At 41.6% G+C, this 17852-nt stretch overlaps 1 protein-coding gene across 1 annotated transcript in view; it reads right to left on the reverse strand.

Moving 5' to 3' along the window:
• Positions 1–17852, reverse strand: part of LOC143363801 (uncharacterized) — a 95936-nt gene that overhangs the window by 76659 nt on the left and 1425 nt on the right. The window contains exons 3-4 of the mRNA XM_076804335.1: positions 17774–17848; positions 14093–17731 (exon numbers count right to left, since the gene is read on the reverse strand). Coding sequence (XP_076660450.1) covers positions 14093–17731; positions 17774–17848 — 3714 coding nt within the window. The remainder of the gene's footprint in view (positions 1–14092; positions 17732–17773; positions 17849–17852) is intronic.

The raw sequence follows: 17852 nt of genomic DNA on the forward strand, positions 1-17852 counted from the left end.
TCCTATTCTCTATTCTATACTATCCTATATCCTATCCAATCCACTATCGTATCCTCTATCCTATCCTATCCTCTATCCTATCCTATCCTCTATCCTATCCTATCCTCTATCCTATCCCATCCTATATCCTATAATAACCAATATCCTATCCAGCCTCTATCCTATCCTATCCTCTATCCTATCCTATCCTCTATCCGATCCTCTCCTCTATCCTATCATATCCTCTATCCTATCCTATCCTCTATCCTATCCTATCCTCTATCCTATCCTATCCTCTATCCTATCCTATCCTCTATCCTATCCTATCCTCTATCCTATCCCATCCTATATCCTATAATAACCTCTATCCTATCCTATCCTCTATCCTATCCAATCCCCCATCCTATCCTCTATCCTATAATATCCTCTATCCTATCCTATCCTCTATCCTATCCAATCCCCTATCCTATACTATCCACTAACCTATCCCATCCTCTATCCTATCCTATCCACTATCCTATCCTCTATCCTATCGTATCCTCGATCCTATCTCATCCTCTATCGTATCCTATCCTCTATCCTATCCTATCCTATATCCTTTAATATTCTCTATCCTATCCCATCGCCTATTCTAACCTCTATCCTATCCTATCCTCTATCCTATCCTCGGTCCTATCCTCTATCCTATCCTATCCTAAATGCTATCCTCTATCATATCCAATCCTCTATCCTATCCTATCCCATCCTCTATCCTATAATATCTTCTATCCTATCCAATCCTCTATCCTATCCTCTATCCTATCCAATCCTCTATCCTATCCTCTATCCTATCCAATCCTCTATCCTATCCTCTATCCTATCCTATCCTGTATCCTATCCTATCCTCTATCCTATCCTATCCTCTATCCTATCCTATCCTCTATCCTATCCTATCCTCTATCCTATCCTATCCTCTATCCTATCCTATCCTCTATCCTATCCTCTATCCTCTATCCTCTATCCTATCCTATCCTCTATCCTATCCTATCCTCTATCCTATCCTATCTTCTATCTTATCCTATGCTCTATCCTATCCTATCGTCTATCCTATCCTCTATCCTATCCTATCCTCTATCCTATCCTATCCTCTATCCTATCCTATCCTCTATCCTATCCTATCCTCTATCCTATCCTATCCTCTATCCTATCCTATCCTCTATCCTATCCTATCCTCTATGCTATCCTATCCTCTATCCTATCCTATCCTCTATCCTATCCTATCCTCTATCCTATCCTATCCTCTATCCTATCCTCTATCCTCTATCCTCTATCCTCTATCCTATCCTATCCTCTATCCTATCCTATCCTCTATCCTATCCTATCTTCTATCCTATCCTATGCTATATCCTATCCTATCGTCTATCCTATCCTCTATCCTATCCTATCCTCTATCCTATCCTATCCTCTATGCTATCCTATCCTCTATCCTATCCTATCCTCTATCCTATCCAGCCTCTATCCTATCCTATCCTCTATCCTATCCTATCCTCTATCCGATCCTCTCCTCTATCCTATCATATCCTCTATCCTATCCTATCCTCTATCCTATCCTATCCTCTATCCTATCCTATCCTCTATCCTATCCTATCCTCTATCCTATCCTATCCTCTATCCTATCCCATCCTATATCCTATAATAACCTCTATCCTATCCTATCCTCTATCCTATCCAATCCCACATCCTATCCTCTATCCTATAATATCCTCTATCCTATCCTATCCTCTATCCTATCCAATCCCCTATCCTATACTATCCACTAACCTATCCCATCCTCTATCCTATCCTATCCACTATCGTATCCTCGATCCTATCTCATCCTCTATCGTATCCTATCCTCTATCCTATCCTATCCTATATCCTTTAATATTCTCTATCCTATCCCATCGCCTATTCTAACCTCTATCCTATCCTATCCTCTATCCTATCCTCGGTCCTATCCTCTATCCTATCCTATCCTAAATGCTATCCTCTATCATATCCAATCCTCTATCCTATCCTATCCCATCCTCTATCCTATAATATCTTCTATCCTATCCAATCCTCTATCCTATCCTCTATCCTATCCAATCCTCTATCCTATCCTCTATCCTATCCAATCCTCTATCCTATCCAATCCTCTATCCTATCCTCTATCCTATCCTATCCTGTATCCTATCCAATCCTCTATCCTATCCAATCCTCTATCCTATCCTCTATCCTATCCTATCCTGTATCCTATCCTATCCTCTATCCTATCCTATCCTCTATCCTATCCTATCCTCTATCCTATCCTATCCTCTATCCTATCCTATCCTCTATCCTATCCTCTATCCTCTATCCTCTATCCTATCCTATCCTCTATCCTATCCTATCCTCTATCCTATCCTATCTTCTATCTTATCCTATGCTCTATCCTATCCTATCGTCTATCCTATCCTCTATCCTATCCTATCCTCTATCCTATCCTATCCTCTATCCTATCCTATCCTCTATCCTATCCTATCCTCTATCATATCCTATCCTCTATCCTATCCTATCCTCTATCCTATCCTATCCTCTATCCTATCCTATCCTCTATGCTATCCTATCCTCTATCCTATCCTATCCTCTATCCTATCCTATCCTCTATCCTATCCTATCCTCTATCCTATCCTGCCTCTATCCTATCCTATCCTCTATCCGATCCTATCCTCTATCCTATCCTATCCTCTATCCTATCCTATCCTCTATCCTATCCTATCCTCTATCCTATTCTATTCTCTATCCTATACTATAATATATCCTATCCTATCCACTTTCGTATCCTCTATGCTATCCTATCCTCTATCCTATCCTATCCTCTATCCTATCCTGCCCCCTATCCTATCCTATTCTCTATCCTATACTATCCTATATCCTATCCAATCCACTATCGTATCCTCTATCCTATCCTATCCTCTATCCTATCCTATCCTCTATCCTATCCCGCCCCCTATCCTATCCTATTCTCTATTCTATACTATCCTATATCCTATCCAATCCACTATCGTATCCTCTATCCTATCCTATCCTCTATCCTATCCTGCCTCTATCCTATCCTATCCTCTATCCTATCCTCTCCTCTATCCTATCCTATCCTCTATCCTATCCAATCCCCTATCCTATACTATCCACTAACCTATCCCATCCTCTATCCTATCCTATCCACCATCCTATCCTATCCTCTATCCTATCCTATCCTCTATCCTATCCTATCCTATCCTCTATCCTATCCTATCCTCTATCCTATCCTATCCTCTATCCTATCCTATCCTCTATCCTATCCTATGCTCTAAAATATCCTATCCTCTATCCTATCCTCTCCTCTATCCTATCCTATCCTCTATCCTATCCAATCCCCTATCCTATACTATCCACTAACCTATCCCATCCTCTATCCTATCCTATCCACTATCCTATCCTCTATCCTATCGTATCCTCGATCCTATCTCATCCTCTATCGTATCCTATCCTCTATCCTATCCTATCCTATATCCTTTAATATTCTCTATCCTATCCCATCGCCTATTCTAACCTCTATCCTATCCTATCCTCTATCCTATCCTCGGTCCTATCCTCTATCCTATCCTATCCTAAATGCTATCCTCTATCATATCCAATCCTCTATCCTATCCTATCCCATCCTCTATCCTATCCTATCGTCTATCCTATAATATCTTCTATCCTATAAAATCCTCTATCCTATCCTCTATCCTATCCAATCCTCTATCCTATCCTCTATCCTATCCTATCCTCTATCCTATCCTATCCTCTATCCTATCCTATCCTCTATCCTATCCTATCCTCTATCCTATCCCATCCTCTATCCTATCCTATCCTCTATCCTATCCTATCCTCTATCCTATCCTATCCTCTATCCTATCCTATCCTCTATCCTATCCTCTATCCTCTATCCTCTATCCTATCCTATCCTCTATCCTATCCTATCCTCTATCCTATCCTATCTTCTATCTTATCCTATGCTCTATCCTATCCTATCGTCTATCCTATCCTCTATCCTATCCTATCCTCTATCCTATCCTATCCTCTATCCTATCCTATCCTCTATCCTATCCTATCCTCTATCCTATCCTATCCTCTATCCTATCCTATCCTCTATCCTATCCTATCCTCTATCCTATCCTATCCTCTATGCTATCCTATCCTCTATCCTATCCTATCCTCTATCCTATCCTATCCTCTATCCTATCCTATCCTCTATCCTATCCTGCCTCTATCCTATCCTATCCTCTATCCGATCCTATCCTCTATCCTATCCTATTCTCTATCCTATCATATCCTCTATCCTATCCTCTCCTCTATCCTATCCTATCCTCTATCCTATCCTATCCTCTATCCTATCCTATCCTCTATACTATCCTATCCTCTATCCTATCGTATCCTCTATCCTATCCTATCTTCTATCCTATCCTATCCTCTATCCTATCCTATCCTGTATCCTATCCAATCCTCTATCCTATCCTATCATCTATCCTCAAGTCTATCCTTTCCTGTATCCTATCCAATCCTCTATCCTACCCTATCCTCTATCCTATCCTATCGTCTATCCTATCCTCTATCCTATCATATCCTCTATCCTATCCTATCCGATATCCTATCCTATCCTCTATCCTATCCTATCCTCTATCCTATCCTATCCTCTATCCTATCCTATCCTCTATCCTATCCTATCCTCTATCCTATCCTATCCTCTATCCTATCCCATCCTCTATCCTATCCTATCCTCTATCCTATCCTATCCTCTATCCTATCCTATCCTCTATCCTATCCTATCCTCTATCCTATCCTATCCTCTATCCTATCATATCCTCTATCCTATCCTATCCTCTATCCTATCCTATCCTCTATCCTATCCTATCCTCTATCCTATCCTATCCTCTATCCTATTCTATTCTCTATCCTATACTATAATATATCCTATCCTATCCACTTTCGTATCCTCTATGCTATCCTATCCTCTATCCTATCCTATCCTCTATCCTATCCTATCCTCTATCCTATCCTGCCCCCTATCCTATCCTATTCTCTATCCTATACTATCCTATATCCTATCCAATCCACTATCGTATCCTCTATCCTATCCTATCCTCTATCCTATCCTATCCTCTATCCTATCCCGCCCCCTATCCTATCCTATTCTCCATTCTATACTATCCTATATCCTATCCAATCCACTATCGTATCCTCTATCCTATCCTATCCTCTATCCTATCCTGCCTCTATCCTATCCTATCCTCTATCCTATCCTCTCCTCTATCCTATCCTATCCTCTATCCTATCCAATCCCCTATCCTATACTATCCACTAACCTATCCCATCCTCTATCCTATCCTATCCACCATCCTATCCTATCCTCTATCCTATCCTATCCTCTATCCTATCCTATCCTATCCTCTATCCTATCCTATCCTCTATCCTATCCTATCCTCTATCCTATCCTATCCTCTATCCTATCCTATCCTCTATCCTATCCTATGCTCTAAAATATCCTATCCTCTATCCTATCCTCTCCTCTATCCTATCCTATCCTCTATCCTATCCAATCCCCTATCCTATACTATCCACTAACCTATCCCATCCTCTATCCTATCCTATCCACTATCCTATCCTCTATCCTATCGTATCCTCGATCCTATCTCAACCTCTATCGTATCCTATCCTCTATCCTATCCTATCCTATATCCTTTAATATTCTCTATCCTATCCCATCGCCTATTCTAACCTCTATCCTATCCTATCCTCTATCCTATCCTCGGTCCTATCCTCTATCCTATCCTATCCTAAATGCTATCCTCTATCATATCCAATCCTCTATCCTATCCTATCCCATCCTCTATCCTATCCTATCGTCTATCCTATAATATCTTCTATCCTATCCAATCCTCTATCCTATCCTCTATCCTATCCAATCCTCTATCCTATCCTCTATCCTATCCTATCCTCTATCCTATCCTATCCTCTATCCTATCCTATCCTCTATCCTATCCTATCCTCTATCCTATCCCATCCTCTATCCTATCCTATCCTCTATCCTATCCTATCCTCTATCCTATCCTATCCTCTATCCTATCCTGCCTCTATCCTATCCTATCCTCTATCCTATCCTAAATGCTATCCTCTATCATAACCAATCCTCTATCCTATCCTATCCCATCCTCTATCCTATCCTATCGTCTATCCTATAATATCTTCTATCCTATCCAATCCTCTATCCTATCCTCTATCCTATCCAATCCTCTATCCTATCCTCTATCCTATCCTATCCTCTACCCTATCCTATCCTCTATCCTATCCTATCCTCTATCCTCTATCCTATCCTATGCTCTACCCTATCCTATCCTCTATCCTATCCTATCCTCTATCCTCTATCCTATCCTATCCTCTAACCTATCCTATCCTATCCTGTATCCTATCCTATCTTCTATCCTATCCTATGCTCTTTCCTATCCTATCGTCTATCCTATCCTATCCTCTATCCTATCCTATCCTCTATCCTATCCTATCCTCTATCCTATCCTATCCTCTATCCTATCCTATGCTCTAACCTATCCTATCCTCTATCCTATCCTCTCCTCTATCCTATCCTATCCTCTATCCTATCCTATCCTCTATCCTATCCTATCCTCTATCCTATCCTATGCTCTAAAATATCCTATCCTCTATCCTATCCTCTCCTCTATCCTATCCTATCCTCTATCCTATCCAATCCCCTATCCTATACTATCCACTAACCTATCCCATCCTCTATCCTATCCTATCCACTATCCTATCCTCTATCCTATCGTATCCTCGATCCTATCTCATCCTCTATCGTATCCTATCCTCTATCCTATCCTATCCTATATCCTTTAATATTCTCTATCCTATCCCATCGCCTATTCTAACCTCTATCCTATCCTATCCTCTATCCTATCCTCGGTCCTATCCTCTATCCTATCCTATCCTAAATGCTATCCTCTATCATATCCAATCCTCTATCCTATCCTATCCCATCCTCTATCCTATCCTATCGTCTATCCTATAATATCTTCTATCCTATCCAATCCTCTATCCTATCCTCTATCCTATCCAATCCTCTATCCTATCCTCTATCCTATCCTATCCTCTATCCTATCCTATCCTCTATCCTATCCCATCCTCTATCCTATCCTATCCTCTATCCTATCCCATCCTCTATCCTATCCTATCCTCTATCCTATCCTATCCTCTATCCTATCCTATCCTCTATCCTATCCTATCCTCTATCCTATCCTCTATCCTCTATCCTCTATCCTATCCTATCCTCTATCCTATCCTATCCTCTATCCTATCCTATCTTCTATCTTATCCTATGCTCTATCCTATCCTATCGTCTATCCTATCCTCTATCCTATCCTATCCTCTATCCTATCCTATCCTCTATCCTATCCTATCCTCTATCCTATCCTATCCTCTATCCTATCCTATCCTCTATCCTATCCTATCCTCTATCCTATCCTATCCTCTATCCTATCCTATCCTCTATCCTATCCTATCCTCTATGCTATCCTATCCTCTATCCTATCCTATCCTCTATCCTATCCTATCCTCTATCCTATCCTATCCTCTATCCTATCCTGCCTCTATCCTATCCTATCCTCTATCCGATCCTATCCTCTATCCTATCCTATTCTCTATCCTATCATATCCTCTATCCTATCCTCTCCTCTATCCTATCCTATCCTCTATCCTATCCTATCCTCTATCCTATCCTATCCTCTATACTATCCTATCCTCTATCCTATCGTATCCTCTATCCTATCCTATCTTCTATCCTATCCTATCCTCTATCCTATCCTATCCTGTATCCTATCCAATCCTCTATCCTATCCTATCATCTATCCTCAAGTCTATCCTTTCCTGTATCCTATCCAATCCTCTATCCTACCCTATCCTCTATCCTATCCTATCGTCTATCCTATCCTCTATCCTATCATATCCTCTATCCTATCCTATCCGATATCCTATCCTATCCTCTATCCTATCCTATCCTCTATCCTATCCTATCCTCTATCCTATCCTATCCTCTATCCTATCCTATCCTCTATCCTATCCTATCCTCTATCCTATCCCATCCTCTATCCTATCCTATCCTCTATCCTATCCTATCCTCTATCCTATCCTATCCTCTATCCTATCCTATCCTCTATCCTATCCTATCCTCTATCCTATCCTATCCTCTATCCTATCCTATCCTCTATCCTATCCTATCCTCTATCCTATCCTATCCTCTATCCTATCCTATCCTCTATCCTATTCTATTCTCTATCCTATACTATAATATATCCTATCCTATCCACTTTCGTATCCTCTATGCTATCCTATCCTCTATCCTATCCTATCCTCTATCCTATCCTATCCTCTATCCTATCCTGCCCCCTATCCTATCCTATTCTCTATCCTATACTATCCTATATCCTATCCAATCCACTATCGTATCCTCTATCCTATCCTATCCTCTATCCTATCCTATCCTCTATCCTATCCCGCCCCCTATCCTATCCTATTCTCTATTCTATACTATCCTATATCCTATCCAATCCACTATCGTATCCTCTATCCTATCCTATCCTCTATCCTATCCTGCCTCTATCCTATCCTATCCTCTATCCTATCCTCTCCTCTATCCTATCCTATCCTCTATCCTATCCAATCCCCTATCCTATACTATCCACTAACCTATCCCATCCTCTATCCTATCCTATCCACCATCCTATCCTATCCTCTATCCTATCCTATCCTCTATCCTATCCTATCCTATCCTCTATCCTATCCTATCCTCTATCCTATCCTATCCTCTATCCTATCCTATCCTCTATCCTATCCTATCCTCTATCCTATCCTATGCTCTAAAATATCCTATCCTCTATCCTATCCTCTCCTCTATCCTATCCTATCCTCTATCCTATCCAATCCCCTATCCTATACTATCCACTAACCTATCCCATCCTCTATCCTATCCTATCCACAATCCTATCCTCTATCCTATCGTATCCTCGATTCTATCTCATCCTCTATCGTATCCTATCCTCTACCCTATCCTATCCTATATCCTTTAATATTCTCTATCCTATCCCATCGCCTATTCTAACCTCTATCCTATCCTATCCTCTATCCTATCCTCGGTCCTATCCTCTATCCTATCCTATCCTAAATGCTATCCTCTATCATATCCAATCCTCTATCCTATCCTATCCCATCCTCTATCCTATCCTATCGTCTATCCTATAATATCTTCTATCCTATCCAATCCTCTATCCTATCCTCTATCCTATCCAATCCTCTATCCTATCCTCTATCCTATCCTATCCTCTATCCTATCCTATCCTCTATCCTATCCTATCCTCTATCCTATCCTATCCTCTATCCTATCCCATCCTCTATCCTATCCTATCCTCTATCCTATCCTATCCTCTATCCTATCCTATCCTCTATCCTATCCTGCCTCTATCCTATCCTATCCTCTATCCTATCCTATCCTCTATCCGATCCTCTCCTCTATCCTATCCTATCCTCTATCCTATCCTATCCTCTATCCTATCCTATCCTCTATCCAATCCTATCCTCTATCCTATCCTATCCTCTATCCTATCCTATCCTCTATCCTATCCTATCCTCTTTCCTATCCTATCCTCTATCCTATCCTATCCTCTATCCTATCCTGCCTCTATCCTATCCTATCCTCTATCCTATCCTATCCTCTATCCGATCCTCTCCTCTATCCTATCCTATCCTCTATCCTATCCTATCCTCTATCCTATCCTATCCTCTATCCAATCCTATCCTCTATCCTATCCTATCCTCTATCCTATCCTATCCTCTATCCTATCCTATCCTCTATCCTATCCTATCCTCTATCCTATCCTATCCTCTATCCTATCCTATCCTCTATCCTATCCTGCCTCTATCCTATCCTATCCTCTATCCGATCCTATCCTCTATCCTATCCTATCCTCTATCCTATCCTATCCTCTATCCTATCCTCTCCTCTATCCTATCCTATCCTCTATCCTATCCTATCCTCTATCCTATCCTATCCTCTATCCTATCCTATCCTCTATCCTATCCTATCCTCTATCCTATCGTATCCTCTATCCTATCCTATCTTCTATCCTATCCTATCCTCTATACTATCCTATCCTGTATCCTATCCAATCCTATCATCTATCCTCAAGTCTATCCTTTCCTGTATCCTATCCAATCCACTATCCTACCCTATCCTTTATCCTATCCTATGCTCTATCCTATCCTATCGTCTATCCTATCCTCTATCCTATCCTATCCTCTATCCTATCGTATCCTCTATCCTATCCTATCCTCTATCCTACCCTATCCTCTATCCTATCCTATGCTCTATCCTATCCTATCGTCTATCCTATCCTCTATCCTATCCTATCCTCTATCCTATCCTATCCTCTATCCTATCCTATCCTCTATCCTATCCTATCCTCTATCCTATCCTAAATGCTATCCTCTATCATAACCAATCCTCTATCCTATCCTATCCCATCCTCTATCCTATCCTATCGTCTATCCTATAATATCTTCTATCCTATCCAATCCTCTATCCTATCCTCTATCCTATCCAATCCTCTATCCTATCCTCTATCCTATCCTATCCTCTACCCTATCCTATCCTCTATCCTATCCTATCCTCTATCCTCTATCCTATCCTATCCTCTATCCTATCCTATCCTATCCTGTATCCTATCCTATCTTCTATCCTATCCTATGCTCTTTCCTATCCTATCGTCTATCCTATCCTCTATCCTATCCTATCCTCTATCCTATCCTATCCTCTATCCTATCCTATCCTCTATCCTATCCTATCCTCTATCCTATCCTATGCTCTAACCTATCCTATCCTCTATCCTATCCTCTCCTCTATCCTATCCTATCCTCTATCCTATCCTATCCTCTATCCTATCGTATCCTCTATCCTATCCTATCTTCTATCCTATCCTATGCTCTATCCTATCAAGTCCCCTATCCTATCCTCTATCCTATCCTTTCCTGTAACCTATCCAATCCTCTATCTTATCCTATCATCTATCCTCAAGTCTATCCTTTGCTGTATCCTATCCAATCCTCTATCCTACCCTATCCTCTATCCTATCCTATGCTCTATCCTATCCTATTGTCTATCCTATCCTCTATCCTATCCTATCCTCTATCCTATCCTATCCTCTATCCTATCCAATCCCCTATCCTATGCTCTATCCTATCCTACCCTCTATAATATCGTATACTCTATCATATCCTATCCTCTTATCCTATAATATCATCTATCCTTCCTATTCTCTATCCTAAATTATTCTCTATCCTATCCTATCCTCTATCCTCTATCCTATCCTATCCTCTATCCTATCCTATCCTCTATCCTATCCTATCGTCTATCCTATCCTATCTTCTATCCTATCCTATCTTCTATCCTATCCTATCCTCTATCCTATCCTCTATCCTATCCTATCCTCTATCCTATCCTATCCTCTATCCTATCCTATCCTCTATCCTATCCTATCCTCTATCCTATCCTATCCTCTATCCTATCCTATCCTCTATCCTATCCTGCCCCCTATCCTATCCTATTCTCTATCCTATACTATCCTATATCCTATCCAATCCACTATCGTATCCTATCCTCTATCCTATCCTATCCCCTATCCTATCCCGCCCCCTATCCTATGCTATTCTCTATCCTATACTATACTATATCCTATCCAATCCACTATCGTATCCTCTATCCTATCCTATCTTCTATCCTATCCTATCCTCTATCCTATCAAATCCCCTATCCTATCCTGTATCCTATCCTCTCCTCTATCCTATCCTATCCTCTATCCTATCCTATCCTCTATCCTATCCTAAATGTTATCCTCTATCATATCCAATCCTCTATCCTATCCTATCCCATCCTCTATCCTATCCTATCGTCTATCCTATAATATCTTCTGTCCTATCCAATCCTCTATCCTATCCTCTATCCTATCCAATCCTCTATCCTATCCTCTATCCTATCCTATCCTCTACCCTATCCTATCCTCTATCCTATCCTATCCTCTATCCTCTATCCTATCCTATCCTCTATCCTATCCTATCCTCTATCCTATCCTATCCTGTATCCTATCAAATCCCCTATCCTATCCTCTATCCTATCCTATCCTGTATCCTATCCAATCCTCTATCCTATCCTATCATCTATCCTCAAGTCTATTTTTTCCTGTATCCTATCCAATCCTCTATCCTACCCTATCCTCTATCCTATCCTATGCTCTATCCTATCCTATCGTCTATAATATCCTCTATCCTATCCTATCCTCTATCCTATCCTATCCTCTATCCTATCCTATCCTCTATCCTATCCTATCCTCTATCCTATCCTATCCTCTATCCTATCCTATCCTCTATCCTATCCTATCCTCTATCCTATCCTATCCTCTATCCTATCCTATCCTCTATCCTATCCTATCCTCTATCCTATCCTATCCTCTATCCTATCCTATCCTCTATCCTATCCTATCCTCTATCCTATCCTATCCTCTATCCTATCCTATCCTCTATCCTATCCTATCCTCTATCCTATCCTATCCTCTATCCTATCCTATCCTCTATCCTATCCTATCCTCTATCCTATCCTATCCTCTATCCTATCCTATCCTCTATCCTATCCTATCCTCTATCCTATCCTATCCTCTATCCTATCCTAACCTCTATCCTATCTGTTTTTTCGTGTATAAAAAATGTCTTTATTTTCAAAACTTAACACTTAACAATATGTTGCCTGCTGAATTAACGTTGGGCAACTAATTTACAGAGCCAGTGATCTGGAGCGGTACAATATTTGAGTATTTTTAAATGGGTTTCGAGACAATTCTCCGAATGATGAGATTGTTCTCTCCGAATGGTGAGATTGTTGTCTCCGAATGATGAGACAGTTCTGACTGTTCGCGAATTGAGACTGTTCTCAGAGTGTTTAGCAGTTCTCTCCGAGTAGTGAAATGGTTCTGCTTTTCTGTCCCGGGGTCCGTTCGCTGGTCACCTCGGTGGTGTCAAGAAAAGTTCCTAATTTGGGGGTAAAGTCTTTCCTATTCGCTGGTTGACTTGAGGGAGAAGAATCTTCCGGGACAGCCCTCACCGGTGGAGGAGGAAGTCTCCACCCACAAGTCAAACCAGGAAAATTGCTGTAACGAATAACAGGACCCCGGAACAGCCCGAGTAAATAGCCTAAGTGGCTCGCGAACGAATTTATGACCCCTTAGCTTGGGTCCGGTGACGAAGGCTAAGGACACGCGTACATGTGGCTCAAGAGGGGTTGCGCTCTTAGCCTGGTCGACGCTCGTGCGGGCTATAAGGCTCGCTTTGTCCGAATCCGGGACCTCCGGTACATTGCGGGTGGTACGCGGAGCGAGGGTTTCCCGGATTGACTTTATGGCCACTTTCCAATGCCATCAGCTAAAAAACCCTCGAGTGGCGCATGGCCACTCGAGCATTAGCATTCTTCTAATTTTCGAAGGACGGCTTGAAATCGGAGAAGGGCTTTATTTATGGCTTTCAGCTTTCTTACTTGTAGCTGTTGCCTCGCGACGATTTACTATATGCTGAAAAACTCGGTGGGAACGAACATGCTCCCCCCGTTGAACTGTACGCATAGTTCAATGAAACGAATCGGATTATCTAATGCCCTATGATGGCAGCGCGAATGAGATAAGAATATAAATAATATATTAAATAAGACGAATAAAATATGAAAAAACGCAATCGAACGTAATTATAGGATTAAGCGCTAAACGAGTAAACGATTAATATAATACGAGTAAATGCAAAAGAAAAATAAATGATAAAACGCATAAAATCCTACCGCTAATATAACTACATAAAATGAAGATTTACGTAATTATATACGAACGAATGATAACGCAAAGAATAAAGGAAGAAACGAGTAAAATTAACGCAATTGTTCATGAAATTATTCAATTGGTATCGGAAGCAATCGGAAGGGGGGCAAGCTGCTTCACATTTCGTTTATATACACCATTACTGGTTTTAACTGTGACAGCACGTATGATGTTGTCGGCGCCGGGATGGATCTCCAAGATTCTTCCAAGATTCCACTGGAGTGGAGGCAGGTGATCGTCCTTCAGGATGACAACCGTGCCTTCCTGGATGTCGTGGGATCCCTTCATCCACTTGGTCCGGGTTTGTAGTTGGTGGATGTATTCCTTGGACCACCTGGCCCAGAAGTCCTGCTTAACCTTTTGTATGTGCTGCCAATTTGACAGCCGATTGCTCGGACTTGCGGTGAAGTCAGCTTCAGGCACACTCGTTATCGCAGTACCAATAAGGAAATGGGCAGGAGTCAATGCTGCGGGGTCGTTTGGATCGGAAGAAAGAGGAGTCAATGGTCGGGAATTTAGGATTCCCTCGATTTCGGTTACGAACGTGGCAAATTGCTCATACGTGAAAAGCTGATCACCGACAACACGCCTTAAATGATGTTTGAACGACTTTACAGCTGCTTCCCAGAGTCCACCGAAGTGAGGAGACAAGGCAGGCATAAAATGCCATGAAATCTTTTTGTCAGAGACAAATCGATTGACCCTCTCATCCTCTCGTAGAACTCTGTGAAGTTCGTTCAATTCGTTGTTGGCACCTACGAAATTAGTGCCATTGTCCGAATAAATGTTACTACAAATGCCCCTCCTCGCGATGAATCTTTTCAAGGCTGCTAAAAAGGCGTCCGTAGTTAGATCGCCCACCACTTCTAAATGGACTGCCTTGGTGGAAAAACAGATAAATACGGCAACGTAAACCTTAACGCGCGTCCGATTTCGATGACGACGTTCTTTGATATAAAACGGTCCGCAAAAGTCTGTTCCAACGTTTGAAAATGGTCTGGATTCGGTAATGCGCGTGGTGGGTAAATTACCCATTAGGTAATTTGTCGTTGGTGGGCTGAATCGAAAGCATTTGATACAATTCCGGATGATTTTTCGGGTAATGTTCTTACCATCGATTGGCCAGTATTTTTGTCGAACGTTGTATAGGGTAGAAGTCAATCCAGAATGACAATTTCGAATGTGAATATCGCGGATTATCAAATCGGTTATGTGATGGCTCTTTGGCAAAAGTATTGGATGTTTTGTGTTGTATTCTAGATCAGAATATTGCAGTCGACCACCTACGCGAAGTATCCCTTGTTCATCGATGAACGGGTTTAGAGATAATAGTTTGCTCTTAGGATTCAAACCGGCCTTTGATTTAAGAGCTGCGATCTCCTCGGAAAACGCGTTTGTCTGAGTTGACTTAATTATGATTTCGTTGGCGCGTTCTAATTCTTGAATGGAAATGGATCCAGTTTTGCGATTTGTCGGACGAAATCGTAAACAATATGAAATAATTCGGCGTAGACGGTCTATGCATGAATACCGTAATAACAAATCGAATGGTTGCGCACTGGTGACTGTAAAGCATTGTATATTACGCATTTCAGGCGTTTCTGGAGGAGGCTCAAAGCAAGATGCTGGCCATAGCGATTCGTCAGTAGCGAGCCAATCTGGTCCGTTGCACCAGATTTTGCTATTTATCAAAATCCTGGGAGTTGTGCCGCGTGATAACAAATCCGCAGGATTGTCTGAAGACCGAATATGTCGCCATGCGAGTATGTTTGTTTTAGTCTGAATTTCCACAACCCGGTTGGCCACAAAGGTTTTTAATATGTTAGGCGGTTTATGCAACCAATGTAGAACTATGGTAGAGTCTGTCCACAAAATCGTCTCGTGAATTTTGTGGTTCAGACACCTCGTGATTGAATCGTATAGTGACGAAAGGAGGACAGCCCCGCAAAGCTCCAGACGAGCTAAACTGATGGTTTTTAAGGGTGCAACGCGTGATTTTGCACAAAGAAGTCGTACCCTTATATTCCCCGATACGTCAAGGGACCGAATATATATGCAAGCCCCGTACGCCCGCTCGCTTGCATCGCAGAAGCCATGCAGCTCTAATCGTTTGACTGAGGGTTGAGAGACATGTCGCTCAAACTTTAAACCTTCCAAGAGGCTGAGCTCTTCTTGATAATTTGACCATTCAGTCTGGAGGCTCATGGGCAACGATTCGTCCCAATCGACCTTCAATTGCCATAACCGTTGCATTAATATCTTTGCAACGACTGTGACTGGACCGAGTAAACCTAACGGGTCAAAAATCTTCGCGATCGTTGAAAGAATCGTCCGTTTCGTATATGTATGTCGTGGCGTAACGTGAACTTGATAATTTATTGAATCGTCCTTCGGATCCCATGCAATACCTAACGTTTTTACTGTGGTGTCGCCGAAGAATTTTGGATGAATGTCTTCTTCGGAAAGTCCGGATAAGAGGTTTGGGTCGTTTGATACCCACTGCCGAATGTTTAAACCTCCTCGTTTTAATACTAGAATAATGTCGTTACGTAGTCGTAGCGTCTCGTCATAGTTATCTGTGCCGGTTAAAAGATCGTCTACGTATATGTCCTTGGAAATAACCTCGCAAGCCCTTGGGAAATGTATGAATTCCTCAGATGCCAATTGTTGTAAACATCTGATGGCTAAATATGGTGCAGAGGTTAAACCGAATGTTATTGTGTTGAGTTCGAATGTAGTAATTTCGTTTTTGTTATTTCTCCAGATAATCCTTTGAAATTGACGATCTTCAGGACGTACGAGAAATTGGCGATACATTTTTTCTATGTCACCTGATATAACATAGGTGTGCATCCGAAAGCGATTCAATAAAGTAAAAATGTCGTCCTGTATGGTCGGTCCTGTATGTAGCGAGTCATTTAAAGAAATCCCGGTTGTGGATTTAGCCGAACCATCGAATACAACTCGACATTTTGTGGTCGAGCTGGTGGGTTTGATGACGGCGTGATGAGGCAAATAATACCCGTGTGTTTCTTGGTCATTTTTTACCTGTGTCATGTGACCTAAATCAATATATTCGTCCATGATTCGATTATACTCGGTCCTGAGTTGCGAGTCGCGAGTAAGTTTACGTTCCAAAGACAAAAAGCGATTTAGAGCGTGCGTACGGGATTCGCCGATTAGCTGCTTCTTCTCATTGAACGGAAGCGCTACTATATATCGTCCAGATTTCAATCGTCTGACTGTCCGTTTGAAATGGGACTCGCATTCATTTTCTGAAGGTGAAAAATATGAGTTATGCGGTCCCTCTTCAACCTCCCAAAATTTTTTCATATCAAATTCCACATTTGTTAATAAGGTTTTGTGTGTTTCGCGAATTGATGAAACCGGTGCACTCCCCCCGATGATCCATCCGAATTGTGTCTTTTGCAGTATCAGATCGGACTGTTGTTTAGAACCAATCTCGATCTGACCTATGCTAAGACACGCCAAAGTTGTTCCGGTACCGATTAACATGTCTACATGTGACGGCCGATGAAAATGAGGATCAGCAAGTTGTATATTTGATGGGATGTGCAATTGCGATTTGTTAATTTGACGATCGGGTAACTGACTGGAAATATGTGGAATAATGAAAAAATTGAGAGTGCGATTGAATCCGTTAATGCGCGATTTGACCTTTATTCGTAGCGTTTTGTTCGTTACCGTTTTTAGCTCATTCAACACCTCGATGTTCACACTTCGTTCCTGACTGATTATATTTAATTTTTTGGCAAAAGCCTCTGTAATGAAATTCGCATTTGAACACGTGTCGAGTAACGTACGACACTCGAGAGGCCGATTGTTACAGTCGAAAGCGTGTACAATTGCGGTGGTCATGAGATCATGCGTAGAACCGTCTGT

The sequence above is a fragment of the Halictus rubicundus genome, unplaced genomic scaffold, assembly GCF_050948215.1.
Source record: "Halictus rubicundus isolate RS-2024b unplaced genomic scaffold, iyHalRubi1_principal scaffold0133, whole genome shotgun sequence".
Lineage (NCBI taxonomy): Eukaryota > Metazoa > Arthropoda > Insecta > Hymenoptera > Halictidae > Halictus > Halictus rubicundus.